Raw genomic sequence first — 24,216 nt, forward strand, 5'->3', positions numbered from 1 at the left:
ATTTACTGCAAATACAAAAATATGTCAGCAAATTAAATTGTGGTGCTGTGAGATCCAAATTTAATATCTTGTTTGACTTCCATGAGCTTGAAGGACTGCATCCATGCGGTTTGGCAAGGATTCATACAATTTATTGATGAAGTCATCAGGAATAGCTAAGAAAGCAGTCTTGCGTGCCCCCCAGAGTTCATCAATATTCTTTGGTTTCGTCTTCCATGCGTCCTCTTTCATCCTACCCCACATATGCTCAATGATGTTCATGTCTGGTGACTGGGCTGGCCAATCCTGGAGCATCTTGATCTTCTTCGCCTTGAGGAACTTTGATGTGGAGATGGAAGTATGCGATGGAGCACCGTCCTGCTGCAGAATTTGGCCTCTTTTATGATTGGGAATATAAAAGGTAGCTAAGATTTTTTGGTATTTTAGACTATTGATGTTGCCTTCCACCCTGCAGATCTCTCGCACACCCCCATACTGGATGTAACCCCAGACCATGAATTTTCCGCCACCAGACTTCACTGTTTTCTGGGTGAATCTCGGATACATTCGGGCACCAGTAGGTCTCCTGCAATATTTGCGGCGACTGTGGTGTAATTCAACAGAAGATTCATCTGAAAAATCCTGCCACTTTTCCTGCGTCCATCCTTTTAGCAGGCTGTGGGCCTTGGCAAATGCCACACAGTTTTTCAATTGTCTTTTGTTTAGTGCTGGCTTCCGGGCACTGATTCGACCATGGAGGCCATTTTGAGACAGAATCCGACAAAATGTTCTGTGACACAGGGACTTCAGGTAAGCAGGTCTCGTGGAGCTCTGCTGCAGTGGAAAATGGGCTGGCCTTGGATTTTCGAGCCAACAAACGGTCCTCTCGAGCAGTTGTCTTGCGGGGTCTGCCTGACCTGGGCTTGTCAAAAATGTCTCCAGTCTCTTCAAATCTTTTTTTTATCCTCTGTACTTGACGCTGAGACACATTGAAGGTGTCTGCCACATCAGCAGTGGATCTGGTCTTCAGCCTCTTGATAATCAAAACTTTAGTCTCTGGGTGAATCTTAGGCATGTTTGCAGAGGTCTAGTTGCAGTTGATGTGAAGGTCTAGCGTACTGGGGTTCTTTTTATACACACTTGAGACCTAATTGATCCATTATTAGTCACAGGTGAAACTCATATGACAAGGCGACAACACTTATGTCTTTGCAAAAATTGACGCAGTGGGCTTTACCTAGCTGTGAATATTAGAATACTTTTTGAAAGTTTAGTTTTTCACTGAAACATTATCACAAAAGCTGGTGGGATTAAAATGAGCCATTTCTTGTAAAAAAAATCTTGATTAGAAATATATTTCAGCAGCACTTTAGGTCAATTTGTACACAAGCGACAAGACTTTTGTCAGGGACTGTAGTTAAGGCCGCCTAATATAAAGTGGCTCCAACTTTTTTTTTTACCAAACATATAGACTGTTCAAAGAGCATATTTCTTTTGGCTTGCTATTTTAAATTTAGTTAGTTTTTTTCTCTCGCAGTTAGTGGATCTCAGATGCGGAGTGCGTGACATCATCACAGCTGATCATTTGACAACGGAACTGTGCATTAAAGAAATTAAAACCTGTCAGAGAATATCAGATGGGCCGACTTTTATTGTAAGTGACACAATCAACATTATTACATTTTATTCCGTCTTTACCCATTAACACCTTTAGGTCCTCAGACTTGTTTTGGTTGACATTTAAAATCCTCAAACGTAAGTTTAATGTTGTATCTCTGCATCGCATTTGTTTTTGTCAGGCTCTGCTTGGTAATCAGTACGGCCATCGTCCCATTCCACATCTTATACCAGAGACGGAGTTTGAGTCGCTGGTATCAAAACTTTCCAAAGATTCAGAGAGTTTAACGCTCCTTAACCAATGGTTCTCCAAAGACAGTAACTCAGTCCCACCCACATATATCCTCCAGCCAATCACAGCTCACTATCCTCATTACAATGAAAAGGGATCTGAGAGTGGAAAGTTGCATGATAATGATGTCATATCCTGGAATCTGACAGAGTCACGACTGCTGCAGGCTCTCCGCACCGCTGCCCAACAGGCTGAGAGAGATGGGGATATCAGTGTTGACCACAAGCACAAGTTTTTCAAATCTGGTAAGATATGATTAAACTTGCCACAAATATGGTGCAAAATTCAACCACTTTCTTGTCATTCAAGACCTGTAAGACTGAATGACTTCAGCGCAACACAAATATTTTTTTTAAATAATTTTCTTATCCATATGGTAAAAGTCCAAAAACATAATTGGGCCCCACTGACGTTCATTGTATTTAAGGGGTGGTAAAACATTCTTTCGAAGGCCTGATTGTGTTTGTGGGGTGCACTGTAACATGTTCATGTTTCGTTTTTAAACAATTGCATTATTTTTCATATATTTTACCTTTATTCTGCACTGCTCTTTCCCTCCTTGTAAAAATGGTCTGATGGTTTCTGGGTTCTATGAAGCCAGTCCCTCAAAAATATGCAATGGGCTCAGATTGGTTAGCTTGCCCAGCTGTGTTCTGATTCGCTAATCGCCCAGTTCACGTGTTTGATGATCGGCAAGTTATCACGAGCTGTGGGCGGGGCGCCGCCATTACATGTTTTCAACACTGACAGGGAGTCAGATCCTGCTGGCTTTCCACTTCACCTGATGTATGTTATGTGACATTACGTGAGGGAACAGGGTCGAAAACGGTTGTGTTAGTTGATCTGTAAAGTTATCACGGGGTGTGGGCGTCCGTGCCGCTATTATATTACAACACTGATGGAGCCTGCTGGATTTAAAACACAAGATCCACTTCTCCTGATATAGGGTGAATTCAAGGTGATTGGGACACTTTTTGGCATTGAGATGACTTGGGAAGTGTCCCAATCACCCTGAATTCAGCTTGTGACATTACGTGAGGGAACGGGTAGAAAATGGTTGTGTTAGTTGATCGGTAAAGTTATCACAGGCTGTGGGCGTCCGGCCGCAGGCATATGTTTAAACACTGATGGAGATGGGGCCTGCTGGATTTACAACCTAAGATCATACACTTCGCCTGATATGTGAATTTTTTTGATTGTGTAATGTCATTTGAAGTGTATGAAACCTAAAATAAACATTAAAAGACACTGAGCCAGAGTCCTGCAGGGGTCCATTTTTGGAGACCCGCCCCCGCCCGTACCCGCAAGGTTTAGCACCAGATCCGACCCGTGACCCGTGAAAATATCAAAATTAAATCCGTACCCGCCCAGACCCGTTAATATTTGGCCCGTTACCCGACCCGTGCCCGCGGTTAAATCACACACACTAAAACATTCAAATTAAAATGCTTTATTTTTTATCCTGCACCTCTCTCAACATCAACCGCGTCATGAATGGGCTAATGAAACAGGCAAAAGTGCCTTTAAAGACTCATTGTCAACAATTTCATATAGCTACTCCACTCACCAACTTTACTTTTACTTCATCCATTGCTACTCCTGCAACGCTCGCTCCATCTGCGCTACGAGAGGCATCAACAAAAGTCACACTGTCGCAGTGGTGGTGACGTGATGGGTCAAATGGCATATTGTTGTTGCGTGTATGTGTAATGGTAATTTGGACATAGAAATTGTAATAGCCTACAATATGTTCGATGGGGGAAGAAGGAGGCGGGAACTGGCGAACATTTAAAAGACTTTAACCAAACAAAACGAAAGTAACGTGGGCAGCCCCTCATGGACATCTGCCAAATGCACACACATAATAAAACGTAAACACCACTCAACGTCAAATCCAGGTCTGGTGATCTCTCGTCCTTATATGCTTCCGAGCTCCCTCAGAGGACTCGAGACCGGTGTGGCTCGCAGGTGACGCTCATTCACAATCACGCCCTGGTCTCTCTCTCTCTCTCTCTCTCTCTCTCTCTCTCTCTCTCTCTCTCTCTCTCTCTCTCTCTCTCTCTCTCTCTCTCTCTCTCTCTTTCTCTCTCTCTCTTCACTTTGGCACAGAAATATTGCACATATTTTTCATCCGCCCATCTACTACCTACTACCTACTACCCGCCCGCACAGAGTTAATTATCCGTTATCATTCATCCCCACCCGTGAATTTTATAAATGTCACAATCCACCCGTTTTAGCCACTTTTATGCTACCCGACCCGTTGCAGGACTCTGCACTGAGCCCAGTCAAGGCGCTAAAACTAGATTTACATTTTTGAATTTGGCAGTTGATCACTGAACGTTCTAATCATATGTGATCGTATGCTGCAGGGACCAGCCTAGAATGTGATCGTACATGTCAAAGGGTTAACAAACTGGTTTGCAGAGCCAACAGTGTTGTCATTTGTTTACTTCCTTGCTAAAACCTACAATTTACAATACAAACTATTACAGGAAAACACATAGACGAAAAATAAATCATATTTACAGGTTATGGCCCGTAAACAGCTTTTGTTTTTAAATTGTAACTGCTACATCTTTCAAGAGAATCCATTGTGCGAATCCTGCATTGAACTTGCGACGATTGAGAGTTTTTCTCCGTGAAAATGTGCAGCACAGAGAGCGAGATTTAAATTTTAACCATTGATCCCTTACTCCCCCATCCCTGAAGGCTGAACAAAGTGGATTGCAAAATGGCCTCGTCCCCTTCATTTAATATAGTCGGAGGAGGGGTTTATGTAAATATTGAACCCGCTGATGTCAGCGAGTCTGGAGGAAAAGGCTGTAGTTCCCTACCGGCCGTTTGCTGAAGTCCTTAGAAATGTATTTCTTTAAAAGCAAATATCTCCCTTTGCTTTAAACTTTGAACGTTGTAAATTTCAGATGTTGTTTAAGCTCATACGGCAGCATTACACACTAACTAAAGTTAGAAAAGTGAAATCATGTTTTACCACCCCTTTAACATACATTTTTCTGTTGAAGAAAGAAATACATACATGTTTGGAGTGGCATGTGAGTTAGTATTTTAGGAATTTAATTTTAAGTTTCTTTGATATGTGGGTTCGTGATTTGTACAACACTGTCACCAAACAGCTTAACCAAACAGGATGTTACTTCTTGAGTGTCACAGTTTATTATTTTGTTGTATTTGGCAAAATCATATGGTATCAGGGTTGTAAAATAGTTTTTGGTAAATAGAGAAAATAGTAAAATATGTTAGATTATAGTTTAATAAAAAAAAACATTTAAACTTCTATTTATTAAGAAATGTGAACCAATACCATATTTATGGAAATAGTCCTCTAAGTTTAATAAGTCCTGTACTTTTATTTGAATGATTATTCTGTTATTTGCATATGGTTTTTTAGTCTTAGAGTATGAAATGGAGCACGGTTTTCTCAAGACTCAAAGGGATGCATCAGCTGTGCTGTTTATCCGCGAACTGCCTCGACTTAGTAAAAGAGAATGCAAGAAAAACTTTGCAAAGTTTCTTCTGGACGTAACAGCCGACGGCTTGCTTGACACAGAAGCTCGGGAGCTCTTGGCTGACCTGAAGCAACGAATCTGCAACACAGGTCGCCTCCAACCTCTCTGCATGGAGCTCAGCAAAGGAGCTATGGACCCGAGCCGCAAAGAACACAAGGAATATCTGGGAAAACTCTGTGAGCAGATAACATCTCAAATGAAGGAACTAATCAGCAGGAACGCTCTGAAAACTTCAGGAGGTTGTGACACAGTACATCCAGGATGGTCCTGGTTGAAGCAGGAGCTCTTTCATCATGCCATGCTGAGCGATGAGAAGTCTTCTGTGTTTAAAGGGAGGGACAGCATTCTGGGAAAGATCTGCATTACCATGTGGGAGTCCAATAATGCTTGCCATGAACCTCTTCTGGTTCATGGAGCTTCAGGGGTTGGTAAAACAGCTCTGCTTTGCAAACTGGCACACGAAATGCGAGGCGTTGTAGATCATCGAGGAGTTGTGGTGCTGAGGTTACTGGGAACATCTCCACTCAGCTCGGATGTTGACTCTGTTCTTAGAGGTATATGTCTTCAAGTGTGTGGAGCTTTGGGGTTGCAGTTCCCCCACCCCCATATTGCCAACACACACGAAGAGTTAGTCCGGTTTTTCCATTTCATGCTGGAAGATGTGTCAAAACAAGGAGACACGCTCCTACTCATTCTAGACTCAGTGGACCAGCTATTAGAGGCAAACAAACCCCCTAAACTAGACTGGATACCTAAAGCGATCCCACCTAATGTACACATTGTGCTCTCTACTTCTGATGACTTTGTTGAGAAATGTAAATCTCTGGTTTCAGCAGAGCAAAACCTCTTTAGAGTGGAACTTTTCAACGACGATCAAGGGAAAGACATCATTGATGCCTACATGAGCGCAGCTGGACGCAAGCTGACCTCAGAACAGTTGGACACCATCTTACACAGCTTCCAGCAAAGCGGAAGCCCTTTGCATCTGAAACTCATACTGGATATTGCTAAACAGTGGTCTTCCTGGACCTCCATGTCGAGTGTTCACCTGGGTGTCTCTGCACAGGAAGTAATGACCCAGTTTTTGCAATCACTTGAGGAGAATCATGGGAAGAAGCTAGTCAGTCATGCTTTGAGCTTCATATTGATATCAAGGTTAGTAATATTTTTTGTTTGTGTAGAAGGAACCAGTGTGCTAACTTTTTTGACAATAGATGAGGATGCTTTGATTTGATATAATGACATCTTTATACTGCCGTGCTGTCTTACCTCCTTATTAGATGGAAAAAGGTATAAAATATGTTTAAAAATATACCAAAGTAGCATCAGAACCACCTTCTGTTTTATCGTTGTCATGACAGGCAGTATGCTTTCATTAATGTGGCTGTGCACAAGAATCAGCTTGTGACCATTTCATAGATTGTTTCTTGTGACTGTAATTCTTTTGTAAATACCACGATTGTGCACCATTCAAAATTACAAATTTTAAAAAGCCCTGTTTCAACTGAAATTACCCAGAACAATTTGTCCCAGGAACCTTTTCCCCCAGACCTATTGGTGTCTGCGTTTCCATCGTGGTTTAGTACCGTGAAGATTAGTCTGGTGACTGCATGCGACCTTCCACTTCCCAATGGATTTGGTCCTCCACGTATAAACTTAATAAAGCCTGAACCTCATTGTCAGTTGTAGTCAGGTTCTTAGTTCTTTTCTTTATTGTGGGGAAGGAAGAAGGCGGGGTTGGTGTGACTGGGATTAGTGAAACTTTACTTCTCATACACAATGGTAAACACAAGCATGCACAAGGGCGTAAAACTCAGTCTCTCCAACTCATTCTCACAACTCGTAAACTCTTCAATATAACTGTATCCATTCAGGCTCAGGGGTGACCGCCTAGTCCCAGTCCAACTCTCTCTCTTTTCCTCTCTTCCTGGAGCGGCTTTTGTGCTGTCTCTCCACGCTAATAACTGCAGTCAGACACAGGTGTTATTCATTTGCACTTGACCTACTTACTCCCCGCTCCGTTCCTTCAACCCCGCTACAGACCTCGCGAAACCACGCCCCCTCCGCTACATCAGTCTATTGGTCCTATTTTTTAAACTCCATGGTTAATTTAATTATCAAACAACTTTTACTGCACCGCATCAGATGTACATGAAGTGTTCCATTTAGGACAGGGCCTACCTCGCAAGCAAGGACGTTTTGAGGGGAAAATATTCAAGCACAACTTAATTTAGACCCCGGTTCCTTTAGTCTAAACACAGAGTACCACCCCAAAGTCCTTAGTTCTTGGGGAAAATTTCTGCGGTGGAAACGCAACTTTTAATAACCCTGATTTGAGCAGTCTCTGTGTTACATTAAGAAGTCTGCATGAATGCCATAATGAATGCCGGAAGTCTATTTTTTTTATGTAATTATTTGCCTTTCACATATTCAACAGACATGGACTATCAGAGGCAGAGCTACAGGATGTCTTGTCGTTAGATAATGATGTTCTTGCAGAGATCTATAAGTACTGGCTTCCTCCAAGCCACACACTCCTGCGATTTCCACGTCTTCATTGGTCCCGTCTCCGGCATGACCTGAGAGCTCATCTGGTGGAGAGATGGGAGGGGGGTGTTATTCTACTGGGTTTCGCTCACAGGTAAAGGTTTGCTTAGACCTTTTTGTTTGCCACCGACATTTTTGTATTTTCTAAACTACAATCACTGAAATGTAATATTTTCTTGCCTGGTGACAAATAAAGGAATGAAGAACAAAGGAAAATATAAGTTTCAAATGCAAAGCTACTTTGAATAGGATCACCAGCAGGGGCTAACTGGCCAATGCCAATCAGTCGAAACTCCTAGTGCTCCCTATTGCCCATTCTACCACTGTTCTCATCTCATCCCTTACTTTTCTTAGGCAGTTCACAGAGCTGGTAAGAAAGAGATATTTGTCACGCAATGTGAAAGCTGACATGCACTCTATCCTCGCCGAGTATTTCTCAGGACAGTGGAGTCAAGGGCAGCTCAGGCCTATTCTTCTGCCCTCGCTAACCACGCTGCTAAATGCTGACAGAAAGGTATTGTTCAAGGTCACGAAATGAGCATTATGTCAAATATTTTTGGTTGTAAGTGACCTATAAATGTACACATTTTTTTGATGGTAAAACATGCTATATTTTCAAGGTACCACCCCAGCCCTTGTGGTTCACTGGAGAAGTTGCCAATTTACGGAAGCTTCATGAACTGCCCTATCACCTCGCTCATGCAGGCAAATGGGAGGAAATACGCCAATCAGTGCTCGGTAAGGTTTGGATAGGTTTACCACTGTAGAGATTCTACTAACTATGGTAACTGCAGCTACATGTTAACTAACTCTCATTAGAATATTAGTAGACTAAATTAGACTGTTAGGTCGAGGTTAAGGTTAGGTGTTAGGGTTCAAGCTAGTAGAATACATTGACATGAAGTTGCAAATTTGCTTATAATAGTATTTATAAAAAATAAATAAAATAAAACAATGCTTAAAGGGATAGTTCACCCAAAAATGAAAATGTGATGTTTATCAGCTTACCCCCAGGGCATCCAAGATGTAGGTGTGTTTGTTTCTTCAGTAGAACACAAATGAAGATTTTTTTTAACTCCAACCATTGCCTGTATAATGCATGTCAATGGGGTGTATTTCTATGAGAGCCAATAAGAGAGTAAAAAACACATAGATATACAGTATAAATCCATATTAAACCCAATGGCTATTGGCGACCACCAGAAGAACAGAGAATAACACAATTTTGAGTTTTGCTAGGTTGTGTATTATACATTAAATTTTCATTTTTGGGTGAACTATCCCTTTAAGCATTCTTTTTTTTTTATAAAGAAATTAAATAAAAATTATAAAAATAAAATGCCACATCTATTGTACGGTATATTCTTTCAGTTTTCCCTACAAAAATGAATGGGTAATTGGTACTGTACATTGTAAACCCGAACGTTCAAATTAATTAAATAGATTAAGTAGTGTATACTCAAAGTTTTAGAAAAAGTTCTACTAATTTAATTGAGTTGATGTAACATGGTCTTCCTTTTGAGTAATTTTAACTAATATTTTTTGATTAAATGGAACTTTTTTGTAAATAAATAAGCATAACTTATAAACATAAATGAAATATAACTTAATAGAATTAAGTAAATACATGCTAAGAATGAAAAACATAAACTTAAGATTTCAAGTTGTATGAACTCAATCATAAATAATTAAAATAGCTCACTCTGTACTTACTTTGATGTGATTGGCCATTCAAGGAGTTCTGATATGTTGACAGTATAGTAAACCTTTGTAAATCTAATCCCCACTAAATGACTAATGGACGATTGTTCTTTGTTTTTTATGTTATTGTAAACTTTAATTATATATGAAAACACAACTGTGCATTTATTCTCACAGGCAGTCTGGATTGGTTGTGTTGTAAAACGCTGCAGTGTGGTGTGAGCTGTGTTATTCAGGACCTGTTACTTTGCACTGACCTCACAGACTGTCCAGAGATACAAATGCTGAAAGAGACATTTCTGCTGCTTAAGCCCTTATTTGATTTTAGCGATGGCCATGTGGGTAAGTATGGGACTTCCATAGGCTGTATTATACCAATGATATTTATTCAAAATATTGAAATAAGAATTGTAAGGCAAAATTGAATGTGTAAAAAACCTATAATATAAACATAAAAATTTGCCATTGATCACAATTTTAATTTTTGTCTCTTAGTTATTTATAGTATTGTGTTTCATGTTTTCATGACATTGAATTTGGAGTTTTCTAGCTTTTAGTTTATGTCAGCGTAGTCATCTAGAGGAAAGAAAACTGTACTTACTGAACTTCCATTATACTCTTCATCTTAAAAATGAATGAGTCAAAAGTTTATAAATGGCTTCTGCATGATCAATTGCCCAATGGGCTTTTATTACTTTATAACATTTAAATGGAATTATTTGTTATTTTATTGTTAACTACATTTAAAATATTAATTAAATACACGTTTAAATATTCATTTGTCAGTAGAGCACTCTTAAAAAAGATAAGATATATTTTGAAGACAAAAGAAGATATGATGGTATGTCTGTAACCAAACAGTTAATGTGCCCCATTGACTTCTATAGTGTTCTTTTCCGTATTGTGGAAGTCAATAGGGCCCATCAACTGTTGTTACCAACATTCTTCAAAACAATCTTCTTTTGTGTTTCATTTGAAAGAAATTTATACAGGTTTGAAACAACTTGAGGGTAATGTCAATTATGACAGAATTTTCATTTTTGAGTAAACTCTTTAAATCCTCCCTAAATATTAGTGTGAGAGTTTCTTTATTTAGTCGCAGGAAAATAAATCACAAGATTTCATCATCCTTCCACATCCATTTAAATATTATGGGCAGTTCAAGAAATATCTCAAACATAATTTAAAAAAATGTAACAATTTTTTTAAACTGGTCAATTTTAACTTTATCTCTCTCTTTTATAAGATCCCTCACTTTTGGTCACAGAGATCTTCGCCAGGCTTCAGGGTCTTGCTGATCTCTACCCCTCTATGATTGGTCAGCTGTGTTCTCAGTGCATGGAATGGTTTGGATCCTGTACTGACCCAGTGCTTGTGCCCAAATGCAGCTTCTTTCAGGCCCCTGGGGGCCCACTAAAGAGCACCCTCACAGGGTTCACTAAAGGTGACACCATAAAAAAAGGATCTCAATCTTGCTTTTGTTAAAGTAAAACTAAACTTTCCAGACAAGCTATTGCTAATCAGCTAAATGTGATTTCATAGTATCACATGTGTTCTTGACTTTTTAAGGGGTAAAGGCTGTTGTGATATGTTCAAAGAGGGAGCTGCTGGTAGCAGGTTCAGAGGATGGGCTGATAATAGTCTGGAGTCTAAGCCATCTACAGACTCTTCATACTCTTTCTGGACACACGGGTAGGTTTTTAACAATATAGAAAACAAGGGCGTAACAGATCAGGGGACGTACTTGTTTGCAAGCAAAATCTGAAGTGAGGAAACCGGAGCTCAACTTTTTTATTCCCTAAGATTTTAAATTAACATTTCAATTTTTCAACAACACAGTCATATTCAAGGTTCTATGATGCCAGTTAATGGTCACACGACAACCATGCAAGTGATTTAGATAAAATATTTCACCTTTTTAAGAGTTTTATTTTGACTTTATAACTGGTGGAGTAAAACCTGTATCAATCCACATAACATTCACACAGGTGTTTTAGAAATAAATCTTTTTTACATAAATAAAAAAAAAAAAAAAAAAAAAAAAAAATACACATATATATATATATATATTATTTTAAAAAATATATTCTAAAATATATAGCTAAAAAAAATTAAATATTACAGCTGTAAATTGTAATTGCCAAAAGTTTTGGGACGCCTGCCTTAACATGCAACTCTTCTGGGAATGCTTTCAATAAGGCGTGTTTATGGAAATTTTCCCATCCATGTCTTTGTGGATCTTGCTTTGAGCATTGTGTTCCCAAATGCACATTCAAATTATTATTATTATTATTATTATTTGCATTTACTGTGAACTGTCCGTCCCTGGTAGAACCATCATTAATAATGCTCTAGTAAACACTGTTCAAGTATATGAAAATATAAAAACTTTTGGTTGAGTCTTGATCTTTAATTTCTCTTTCTCTGTGTAGCGGGGGTGCTGTCTCTAAAGATGCTGGATAAAACCAATAACTGTTTGTCTACTGCAGTCGATGGCACACTAAGAAAATGGTGTCTGATAAGTGGACAACAGCTTTTCTGCATCACTGATGCAGTGTCTGTCCAAACACACACCCCTGCACATGTCCATTTGATTGAAGAAAGGAAGATTATCATAACCAACCCAAGCAGCCTAGTATGAAATATTTTTTTTTTCTTAAAGAACAGTTTATACTAAAATGAAAATTATGTCATTAATAACTCACCCTCACAGTGTACCCATCCTGTCATTATTTATATGTAAAAGTAATTAAGTATTTTTGGAAAGAAGAAATTCGAAAGAATCACCATAGATTTTTGTACACCATTTGTTCTTCTCTAGAAAACAGATGTGAGAAGGTTAGGGGGTGGGGGTGTAATAAAATCAATAGTGACAGAATTTTCATTTTTATGTTCTTTTAATAATTGATAGAACTATGTTGAATGTTGTTTACAGTTTCTTGTTCCCATTCTTTCATGCATAGATTAAAGCTTGGCACTTGGACAATGCCGAGCTCCTGTATGAGGTGACAGCAGGGGTTTGTTCTGTTCTTGGTGTTGTGGGAGATGCTGTAGCATGCATATGCAGTGAGGGAGCACTCTGTTTTTATGACATATCCACTGGCGTGCAGAATTCCCAGACCCCCCTACCCTGCTCTGTTGGACACCTTAACATCACCTGTTCTCTGACACTCACCAAATGCGCCAAGATACTCATTGCTTTTGGGGAAGGCCGTCTACATTCGGTATGTACCTTGTTTCAGTAAAGACTGAGCAAAATGTAGAATTTGAGCACTATTCGAAGGTGTTTGTGTGTGTGCAGGTATGGAGCCATGGAAATGAGTCTGTGGTTGATCTTCCCACTCCAGCTTTGTTCCTCAGAACATCTGAGGATGAAAAGCTGCTGTTTGCAGGTGCCTTTACACGTGTCAATGTCTCTTGAAGTGTGCTTCACTAATATAAAACTGCTTCCGACCCCCCCCCCCCCCCCCACACACACACACACACACGTTGGTCTATGTGGTTTACAGGGACTCTCCATAGGTGTAATGGTTTTTATACTGTACAAACCATATTTTCTATCCCCTACACTGCCCCTGCCCCTAAACCTACCCATCACAGGAAACATTCTGCATTTTTACTTTCTCAAAAAAACATAATTTAGTATGTTTTTAAGGCCATTTGAATTATGAGGACATTTGATATGTCCTCATAAACCACATTTATAGTGTAATACCAGTGTTATACCCATGTAGTTATACAAATTTGTGTCCTCATAAACCACATAAACAGGCTCACACACACATTCTTTCATTAATCAGCTATTATCATCTGTTGAGCCAGAATGTTGGGTTGCTTAGTGCCCCTGTAGTCAATACTTATCTTATCATCTTTTATCACCAAAATTACATTATTAAATGTTTGTTTGTTTTTTCCTGTGGAAAAAAAAAATATTCATGCCTTAAAATAGTGTGGATGTAACTCTACAACCTTGCTTCGTTTACTATAAGCAGGTCCATGAATATGCATGTGAGCCCCGCCTCCACTCACTCAAATAGGCTTGTCTACAAGCCGATGTATCAGAATGTGTTTTATGTTTCACTCTATAAAATGTTGGACACAATGGTAATTAATATGATTAGCCTTTTACTTTCAAACATTATCAAACAGCTAATAATGTGTTCCTGATGTTCCACAAACCATGTTCCTGTTTTCCACCTCAGAGTCACACAGCTGCCTTTAAAAATCAATATATTTTGAAACGCTTTGAATAACTTCCAAAAGGCATATAGTAATCATATACATAATTCTGTAGACTCCTGAAGGTGTGCTGTGGTATCTGGAACTAAGATGTTAGCAGCAGATCTTTCACGTCCTGTAAGTTGCAAGGTGGGGCCTCCATGGACTCGTTTTTTCAGTTCCTCAAACACATCCCTGAACCATTTTTGCTTTGTGACAGGGTGTATTATCCTGCTAAAAGAGACCACAGCCACCTGAGAATACCATTTCTATGAAAGGGTGCACATGGTCTGCAACAACGCTTAGGTAGGTGGTACATGTCAAAGTAACATCCACATGGATGGCAGGACCCAAAGTTTCCCAGCAGAACATTGCCAGAAGCATCACACTGCCTCTGCCGGCTTGCCTTCTTCCCATAGTGCATCCTGGTGCCATGTGTTCCCCAGGTAAACAATGCACACGCACCCGGCCATCCACGTGATGTAAAAGAAAACGCGATTCACCAGACCAGGCCATCATCTTCCATTGCTCCGTGGTCCAGTTCTAATGCTCTCGTGCCCACTGATGGAACTTTCCAGTATTACAAAACCAGTATTAACTTCTTGAGCAATTTAAGCTACAGAAGCTCGTCTGTTTGATCTGACCACACAGGCCAGCCTTCGCTCCCCACGTGCATCAATGAGCCTTGGCCGACAATGACCCTGTCGCTGGTTCACCACTGTTACATCCTTTGACCACTTTTGATAGATACTGACCACTGCAGACCAGGAACACTCCACAAAAGCTGCAGTTCTGAAGATGCTCTGACCCAGTCGTCTAGCCATCACAATTTGGCCCTCGAAATCCTTGCCATTTTTCCTGTTTCTAACACATCAAATTTCAGGACTAAAAGTTCACTTTCTGCCTAATATATCCCACTCACTAACAGATGCCATGATGAATAGATAATCAGTGTTATTCACTTCACCTGTCAGTGGTCATAATGTTACCTCTTATCGGTATATAATTAGCCTGACGTGGTCATACTCAATTCTAGTCAGAATATGAGTCTGAAACCGCTCCATTGGGCTGTGATTATGAGGCGTGTTTCAACCGAACCAGGAAAGACATCAATTGGATAGACCTACAACCAGTCAGAGCAACGAAGCGACGCATTGTCAAATGTCAACAGACAGAGTTCAACTGCACTGTTTTGCCAAGTCCGCGTTTTTTTCCCCGCGGGTTGTTTTCTATGTCCGCGGGTTGAAGCGAGTATTATGTGATCTATTGACCTATGAGTGCGAATTTTAGCAGGCATCCTTGCCAAAATAACAAACATTTTACCCCCCATACGCCATTTTTTCCCCGGAGAACCCCCCGAGAAGCTATTGTTTAGGGCTAGTAGTTGGCGGGTTTTGTTGTAAAAACTTGGTAACCCTGTCTGCATGTGCGCTGGAATAAACAATCTTTGCCGGTCTTGTAAAAAAATTAAATAATTTAATGATACACAGAGTACTTACCCAACATGATCATCATTTTTGAGAGAAATTGTGAAGGTGAATGCATATACAAACAAGCTCTCCTTTTAAGATTTGAACAAATATAATCCAAGCCCCTTTGATGACGTGCATGATTACGTTACTGTTGATCATCTGTCCATCATCGTCTAAAGCCCGCCCTGATGATTTCATTGGTCCGAACAGTTTCTGTTCGGGGATAATTACTCCTCTATGGTTTGAATCCAGACCAAACCGCCAGACCTAAAAAAATTGTGGGCAGGGCTAAGTTCGGCTGGCATCCAGGCTAGTATATAATAGCTATATAAAATTCAACAAATGTTATAATAAAATTACTGAATAGGTAACAGGGTTACATATCTAAAAAAAAGTAACAGTGATATTTGTTTTAATTTGAATTTGTTTCCCACATTGTGATCCCCCCCCCATACACCTAACTATGTATTCTCTAGTAAACAGATGTAAAAAGGTTATTTTAAAAAAAATCAGTAAAAGTAATTTAAAAAAGCAATAATGACAGGATTTTGAATTCCCTATAATATTTGATATCACTGTGTAGATTCTTTTTCTCTTCCATCCTTTCAAGTGGTTAAAGCTTGTCCAGTTGTCTATATAAATATGAAATATTATATTAGCTGTTTTATTTTATATTAGCATATATGAGTGACTAAAATACATTTAAATATCAATCAATCAATCAACTTTATTTATATAGCACTTTTACAATGATGATTGTGTCAAAGCAGCTTCACAGTGTCAAACAGGATAATACTGCAACAAAATTAGATTTGGCTGTACAGTCGTTCTGGAGAAAACAGTGATGTTATCCGCTTATTTTAATTTATCATATAACGACAATGTTGGCAGATCAGTATTATAGTTTATATTATTAAATAAGTATATTTAGTTGAATAACTTCATAATGAAGATCATAATTTTAGTGTAAATGAAATAATATAATAAATAAATAATATAATGAATTACTAAATAGGGTAATGGATATAAACTGAAGCTGTCACTCTAGTTTGGCACAAAGTTTTTAGAATTTTGTTTCTCTTATATATATATAAAAAAAAAGTTTGTTTGATCATTTTTCTTACAATAAATGTGGTTGCGGGATTGAATAGCTGAGTTTGAATCAGCCCTCCTTGGGTTGCACACACAATGTGGTGCTGATCTCTACCCCCACCCCTACATGATTATTATAATAAGTTAATTATTATAATAAATATACGTTAAAGATGCTAGTATTGGCTAAGTATAATTATTTTCTATTAAGATTTTATATTTTCAGAGAACATACATTTGTGCCAATAAACCTATTCGCTTGTGTGAAATCCAATTTGTCAATGTACCTTTTTTCTTGTTAAAGGATGTGACAGAACATTGTGTGTGTTCCTTGTGGCACTGACTTCAATGCAGAAGGTTCTGGATCTTCACCATGATGCCTCTGTCCTATGTGCTGTCTCAAGCAGTGAAGGTAGTGAAATCATCACAAGCGCCCAGGATCGCATTATACGGGTCAGTTTAATCCTTCTCTTCCCAAACAGGCACAGTTTCATCTCACTGCCATTGTGTTGAATGGAATTTGATCTTCTTGTGCTCTTCAAGGTGTGGAGTGTAACCACAGGAGCCCTGCTGGACTGGATCGGTGTGATGGATTCTGCTGTGTCCATTTTGGCTGTACATCAGCGCACTATTATCTCTGCCTCCATTATTGCCAACCAGCTCAAAGTATGGCAGCTGGACTACAACACCAAGCACAGGAGCAAGAGTTTCATCCCAGCATACTGCCCCCTAGTTGTCCTGTCGAAAGACAGTGAAACTGTATTCTTTGTCAAAGAGGGAAATAAAACAGAAGTTTTCACCTGGAGCTGTTCAGAAGGTGAAACATGTAAAAAGATGACACACTGTAAAAAAAAATATTTAAAAAATAAGTTATCTGGTTGCCTTAAAATTTTGAGTTCATTGAAATAAAAAAAATTGTTACAATGAACATTTTTGAGAATCGACAACCTTTAGTCAAATAGTATTAATTTTGTAAGCATATTGGATAATTGTGTGTTTTATTTGTGATGGCGCAGTAAAACATGCCAAATTGCGCTATTTTCATGATTGATCACATGTTTTATGTGGTTCAGATACAGTAATAATTTGAGTTTCTATTTATTAAACCAATTTCCTTTATTGTTTCAACTAAAAAAAAAATCCTAATAAACTCCAAATTTTAAGGCAACCAGGTTACTTACTTTTTTAAGTTAAACCAACTCACGCACATATACATATATATATATATATATATATATATATATATATATATATATATATATATATATATATATATATATAATATATATATTTTACAGTGTATTGTTTTTTTATTGTTGTAATTGTGTGTAAGTTCTTAAAGGGACAGTTCAGTCAAAAATGAAACTTCTGTCATCACTTTCTCTCCCCTATGTCATTCCAAACCCTTAAAGGGGGGGTGAAACACTCAGTTTCAGTCAATCTCATGTCAATCTTGAGTACCTATAGAGTATTATTGCATCCTTCATATCTCCGAAAAGTCTTTAGTTTTATCATATTTATAAAAGAAATATGGGCTGTACCGAGTCTTTCCGGAAAAAAACGAGCGCCTGGAGGCGTATCGTGTGGGCGGAGCTAAAGAATGACGAATGTGCACAAAGCGGTAACGTCCTCAAGCGTGGAGAAACCCATCGCTATCTCAGCTAATACAGATAATGATCCACAATCAAATCTGAGGCTGAAATAAATTGAACAGGAGAAACGGCAACATCAGGATGTCCGTCTCTGTGGTATGGACTGTATTTAGGGGCCTTTGTGTGTCTTTATGCGCAGTTTATGAGGACATGATTCGGTTTATGGACTATTGTATGTGACTAACGTTAGACCTTAGAGGTAGCAAGCAAAACGGTTTTGCACGTCAGAGTCAGAATAGTGTAACGTTATACAGAACAACAATGGAGTAACGTTAACCGTTAGCGCATTTGAATGACGAAGCACGCGATCGTATCGTTTACTGATGTTTACTCATGCGACGGTAGCCAATAGCAGAGACATTTGAAGTTGATTTACTCACCGGCTGCTTCCAAGGACCGAATCTTTATCGCTGGGACCGCTCTGTCAAAAACACACTTCTTTGGTATGATTTGGTGAAGTCCTGTGACAGCAGTGACCGTGGAAATCAACTTTTGCGACGCGACTGAAGCGATGCCTTGAAGCTTCCCGTCATTTCTGCGTTCAAATCGCTTCAAATGCAGCTTTGCCTTCCCAGAATGCTGTGCTGAAGCGTTGAACTCGCTCGACGTCACCCATAGGAATAAAGTGGAGAGCGGCGCGTCATAAGTGTTCACGGATGACTGGCTCTGCACCTGTTTACAGCGTGCATGTCCTCTCTCTCCCTCTAGTTACGTGCGCGCGCACCCTACCGGGAGAAGAGCCCGTACAGCCCATACAAGGACCTTCCGCTCTATTAACGTCAAGTAGACCCATACTCTAAAAAAACTCTCTGAAACTTGTGAGAAACCGGAAGGAGTATTTTTAACACAGAAATACTCCATCAAACGTCCAACATTAGTTTTTGAAACTTTGTCTATGTTTAGGATGGGAATCCAAGTCTTTAAAGGTGTAAAAAGCTCAGTATGCATGAAACAGCATTTCACCCCCCCTTTAAGATCTAAACGCTTTCTGTCCTTCCATTGACTACCACTTTGACGCAGTTTAGTCCAAATTTTCTGAATAGACACAATGCTTTATATGATGAACAGATTGAAAAGGCTTTATTCGCAAATACAATATTCAAATATTCATCATGTTTGCTTGATGTGCTCTTAGAGAAAGCTTTCCGATTTTATCAAAAATATGTTAATTTGTGTTCTGAAGATGATAGAAAGTCTTATGGGGTTGGAACAACATGAGGGTGAGTAATTAATGATATAATTTAAATTGTGGGCTAAACTATTCCTTTAAAAGTATTCAATTCACCCCAAAAAAATCTTTAGCCAAAGTTCACAAAGTTCGTGACACAATCACATCTTTAACAGGTCTACGGACAGACAGTATGGACGTGTCCTCAGAAGTGTGCTGTATGGAATTAGCCCAGCAGAAACATCTACTCTTCTGTGGACTGCGGACTGGTACCATCCTCATTTACCCATTGGATTTTGCCCTAGAAACCCTGTGCCTGCCACCTCCAGAAAGCCTACCGACGGTACGCAGCATGGCTATCAGCCCACGGGAGGACAAAATGGTCGTGGCATATGAGGATGCGGTCTGTCTGTTTGAGATTACAGCGAGGGACAGTTTCCCCTGTGTGGAGGGCCCATTTGAGAGGTACTCCTTGTGCTTACTGCATTCCCCAATCTCCGCCATGGCTCTGCTGTCAGACTGCAGGCTGCTCTACGGCACCTTTGGTGGTGAAGTTGTAATCTATGACTTTAAGAGCGCCACGGCAGCTGAGCTGGATCACCACGGTGCAGCCATAACCTGCATCACCATGAGCAACTGGGACTCGCAGGCGTTAATTGGCTCTCAAGATTGTGTTCAGAAGTTGTGGAATCTGAGTCCAGTCTTGCTAAATCACACCATGGAGTACAAGGTGAGGGTTCAGAGGTTGCTATAATTTGAGCTTTTTTAATTAAGCCAAAGTCTGGTCTACGCTCATTCTCTTAACAATTCATTCAAATAACGTTTATTGTTAACATGGTGTTAAGCTAACACTGTGATACTTGTATAAGCTTGTTAAGGTGACTTATCCACTTGCCTTCTCCATGAAATATGTTTTGAAAGGAAGTGTATGTAGGATTGTGGCCAAAACTGGTACTTCAATCACTTTAAATGACTGTAGAGTGGTGTATCCCCTCTCCCCTCCCCCTTGACTCGAGGTTGCCAGATAAGCTGCAGGATCAGCAGGAACGTTTGTAGCTGCAGCTGTGGTAACTAGAGCAGATCTGGCAACCCAGATGTAGAAACACTACTGATTTCGTGATTGGTCGATAGGTGGAGGGTGGAGCTTCAGGCCAAAACACAACATGTCAACATCAACATCAGTTGAGGGCTGCAACATGTTCCCTTTTGAATTTATTTTAAGTTTTTGTTATATGTGCTTTCTACAACAACAGTACATGACAATATAATTAATAAAAGTATATTTTGGCTAATTCCATTGGCAGATTTCTCAGATTTTTTTAAAACTAGAAACCAAAATGTATGTTTGAAGTATTTTTAGTTGCACTTTATTTTACAGTATAGCCGGTAACACTTAACGGTTAGTGTACATGAATGATCATGAATTCATGCATTAATATATCATGAATCATCAGGAAATAACAGGAATTCAAAGTCTTTCATTCATGACTTCATGGAGCAATAATCTTTTATTGTGCAAAATAATTATAATATGAAAGACTTCAATACAGAGCAGCACAAAGGACGCATGCGCTAATGCACATCCCGTGCACAGAATGATGTGCTTAAAGCAACATGGAGTCATAGCGCGCAGAGGGAGCGCCCTTGATTCACAACATTCAAAGCACAAAGGAAAGAGATATTGATGCGTACTGTAGGCCTACTATAGCCTATCTATGAAATAGTTTAAGCCTTTTCTCTAAACTATTTTAGGTATAATAGAAGGCATATTGAATAATCATCGTGTTGACTGTCATAACGCGACACAGTTTAAAAACGACACTGCAGCAGAGGGCGGGAAGAGTTTACGTGAACTTTAATTTGTCGACTTTAATATTCGTCTGTACCTCACATTAAACTATGAAGAAGCTTATGGTAACTGTGTGTAAAGGCTTGAACTTTCATGTACATATTCATGTCATTTCACAATGCCATCATTAATAACACATTTATCATTGTTTCAAAGGATCATGTCACCACTTTAGTTGAGGGGCCACACACATGATGAAGTCATGAGAAGCTAATGCTTAGTTAATAATGACTACTGTATTATAATGTCAACAGAATTCATGTGCTATGTGCTGAGCCTGTTGCCAGTTTTAAGGGTATGACCATTTACCTGCAGGCTACTATAAAGAAGACATGAAAATGCTTACTCAGAGATCATGATTAAGGAAAAACTTTAGTTAATCATAGACTATGGTGCATGGTAACATTGATTTTTGTATATTCCTTTAATAATTCACAATTTCAGACATACATTACACAAATAGTGTAAAACAAATGAATTAGGTTAATTGTCTGAATGTGCTCCTCCCGATAAATATAATTCATCATAATTTAAAGTAGTCTTATTTTTATTTATGTTTATTTGAATGGATCCCATTAGCTGAAAGTCTATGCAATCGGCAAGTCTTCATGGGGTTTGTTCTACAATGTTACATTGCAGCAACAACAGCATTAACCTATATCATAGTAGGTAAAATATACACAAATGACATCATACACTCTAAAAAAATTCTGGGTAAGAAACAACCCAATGTTGGGTCAAATATGAACTAACCCAGCAATTGGGTTGTCTTAAGCAACTATTTAACCCAATCGCTGGGTTAAAATGACTCAATTGCTGGGTTAGTCCATATTTGACCCAACATTGGGTTAAAACAACCCAGCATTTTTTAGAGTGTACATACAAAAATTCTGGTTTCGAAAGTAGTCTTGCATGCATGAATTAAACACATTTCTAAACATAATCTAGAAAACATCATGATCATGCATAATTTATTATGCTGTACTCACCTTAGTTAATGTTTTAATTAAGGTGCTGTTCATCCATGAAGTCATGAATGAAAGACTTTGAATTCCTGTTAGTTCCTGATGATTCATGATGTAGTAATGCATGTAGTAATGCATAAGTCATGCATGAATTCATGTACCCTTACCATAAAGTGTTACCCAGTAGCCTATACAGTAGCTCCTAGTTATTACATGGTTATTGTAAGGTGCAGCAAAGTATACTATAGTGTAATTTTTTTTACTAGAAATCAAGTCAACAAGAACTAATCAACTTGTAAGTTCTTTTTTTTTCAGCGTGTCATAATGCTGCCATAAACAACTGCTGTGTGACATTAAAAGGGCAAGTGTTGTCTTTTTTCCTTCCTCTAGGGTTTTTATTTTGAAGGTGTCCTTTGTGCTGTCTTCTCAATAAATGATAAATATGTCTTCACTGGATCGCTGGACAAAACCATCAAAGTCTGGGATGTCTCTAGTGGTAAGGACTGTTCAGTGTTGTATATGACAAATGTTTATGACTAAAACATTTGTGGAAGATACCTTACAGTTACCATGTATGTCTTGGTAATGATGTCTTTCGTGTCTGTTTCAGTTGATTGATTTTGATAATTTCATTACAGGTTGTTTGCTATACATCCAGTTTGTCTACTCTCCAGTCATAAAGATGATGCCACACAAGGACGGATTTTTAGCCGTGTCCCAGCACGGATCTTTCATTAAGGAAGGCTTCCGCTGTCCAGACAGCGTCAAACCTGGATACAACCCCCTCCGTAACTTCCGAGCACATTACCGAGTCACCTCTCGGGAGAAAAGCCTGAATGCACCACACACCGAGATCAAAATGCTGCCAGATTATAACCCTGCTCAGTTCAATTTCATCGGCATCGGTTTGATGAAAACCAAACCATCTAACACGTGCATTCTCCTCTAAGTACGGTCTACTTTCTCTTACAATCCAGATTATTAAAGAATAATAAAACATTGTACTCTTTAGGCATTTTTATAATCTAAAGGGGTGGTTGATTATGATTTCACTTTTTAAACTTTAGTTAGTGTGTGTGTGATGTTGCTGTTTGAGCATAAACAATATATGCAAAAAGTTATGATGCGCAAAGTTCAAAGCAAAGGGAGATATTTTATTTTACAGAAATTGCTTTATAAGGACTACAACAAATGATTGGCAGGGACTACACAAGCTGTCGTGTAGTGACATCACTAACCCTGAAATTGACATAAACCCTGGCCCTGGGAACACACAATAAAGGGGGTGAGTTTATCATGACAGAATATGCTAATCAATTACTTAAAGATCTTGAAGAACTCTAGCCTGACGTGGTCATACTCAATTCTAGTCAGAATATGAGTCTGAAACCGCTCCATTGGGCTGTGATTATGAGGCGTGTTTCAACCGAACCAGGAAAGACCTCAATTGGATAGACCTACAACCAATCAGAGCAACGAAGCGACGCATTGTCAAATGTCAACAGACAGAGCTCAACTGCACTGTGTTGCCAAGTCCGCGTTTTTTCCGCGGTTGTTTTCTATGTCCAAGGGTTGAAGCGACTATTATGTGATATATAGACTAATGAGTGCGAATTTTAGCAGTCAATCTTGCCAAAATAACAGACATTTTACCCCCCCCAAAAACCATTTTCACCCCGGAGAACCCCCCGAGAAGCTATTGTTTAGGGCTAGAAGATGGTGGATTTTGTTGTAAAAACTTGGCAACCCTGGCTGCAACACGCGCTGGAATAAATGATCTTAGCCGGTGTTGTAAAAAAATAAAATAATTTATTGATACACAGAGTACTTACCCAACATGATCATCATCTTTGAGAGAAATTAGGAAGGTGAATGCATATACAAACAAGCTCTCCGTTTAGGATTCGAGTAAATATAATCCAAGCCCCTTTGATGACGTGGATGATTACGTTACTGTTGATCATCTGACCGTCATCGTCTAAAGCCCACCCCGATGATTTCATTGGTCCGAACAGTTTCTGTTTGGAGATAATTACTCCTCTATGGAGCGATGCCAGACGGAACTGTCCGACCTAAAAATGTTGTGGGCAGGGCTAGGTTCGGCTGGCATTCAGGCTAGAAGAACTTCACACGAGCC

General features: G+C 39.1%; 1 protein-coding gene across 1 annotated transcript; it reads left to right on the top strand.

Annotated features, from left to right (window-relative positions):
* Positions 1-732: 732 nt before the first annotated feature.
* Positions 733-23,028, top strand: nwd1 (NACHT and WD repeat domain containing 1). The gene is made up of 18 exons (XM_067432383.1): positions 733-789; positions 1,779-2,133; positions 5,298-6,570; positions 7,853-8,056; positions 8,317-8,476; positions 8,583-8,700; positions 9,841-10,005; positions 10,910-11,107; positions 11,233-11,355; positions 12,096-12,298; positions 12,627-12,680; positions 12,774-12,887; positions 12,965-13,055; positions 16,750-16,898; positions 16,989-17,262; positions 19,442-19,995; positions 22,470-22,575; positions 22,718-23,028. Exons 1-18 carry the CDS (start codon positions 733-735, stop codon positions 23,026-23,028), a joined length of 4,509 nt encoding a protein of 1,502 aa, XP_067288484.1.
* Positions 23,029-24,216: the final 1,188 nt, after the last annotated feature.

The sequence above is a fragment of the Pseudorasbora parva genome, chromosome 22 (assembly GCF_024679245.1).
Source record: "Pseudorasbora parva isolate DD20220531a chromosome 22, ASM2467924v1, whole genome shotgun sequence".
Classification (NCBI taxonomy): domain Eukaryota; kingdom Metazoa; phylum Chordata; class Actinopteri; order Cypriniformes; family Gobionidae; genus Pseudorasbora; species Pseudorasbora parva.

What these genes read in the sequence shown, in the direction of transcription:
- nwd1 (XM_067432383.1), top strand. Translation starts at nt 733, where the DNA reads ATGGAGGCCATTTTGAGACAGAATCCGACAAAATGTTCTGTGACACAG. An exon ending in CTACTGGGTTTCGCTCACAG is followed by an intron (nt 8,057 to 8,316) that starts GTAAAGGTTTGC and finishes TACTTTTCTTAG; the next exon opens with GCAGTTCACAGAGCTGGTAA. An exon ending in CCCAGGATCGCATTATACGG is followed by an intron (nt 16,899 to 16,988) that starts GTCAGTTTAATC and finishes GTGCTCTTCAAG; the next exon opens with GTGTGGAGTGTAACCACAGG.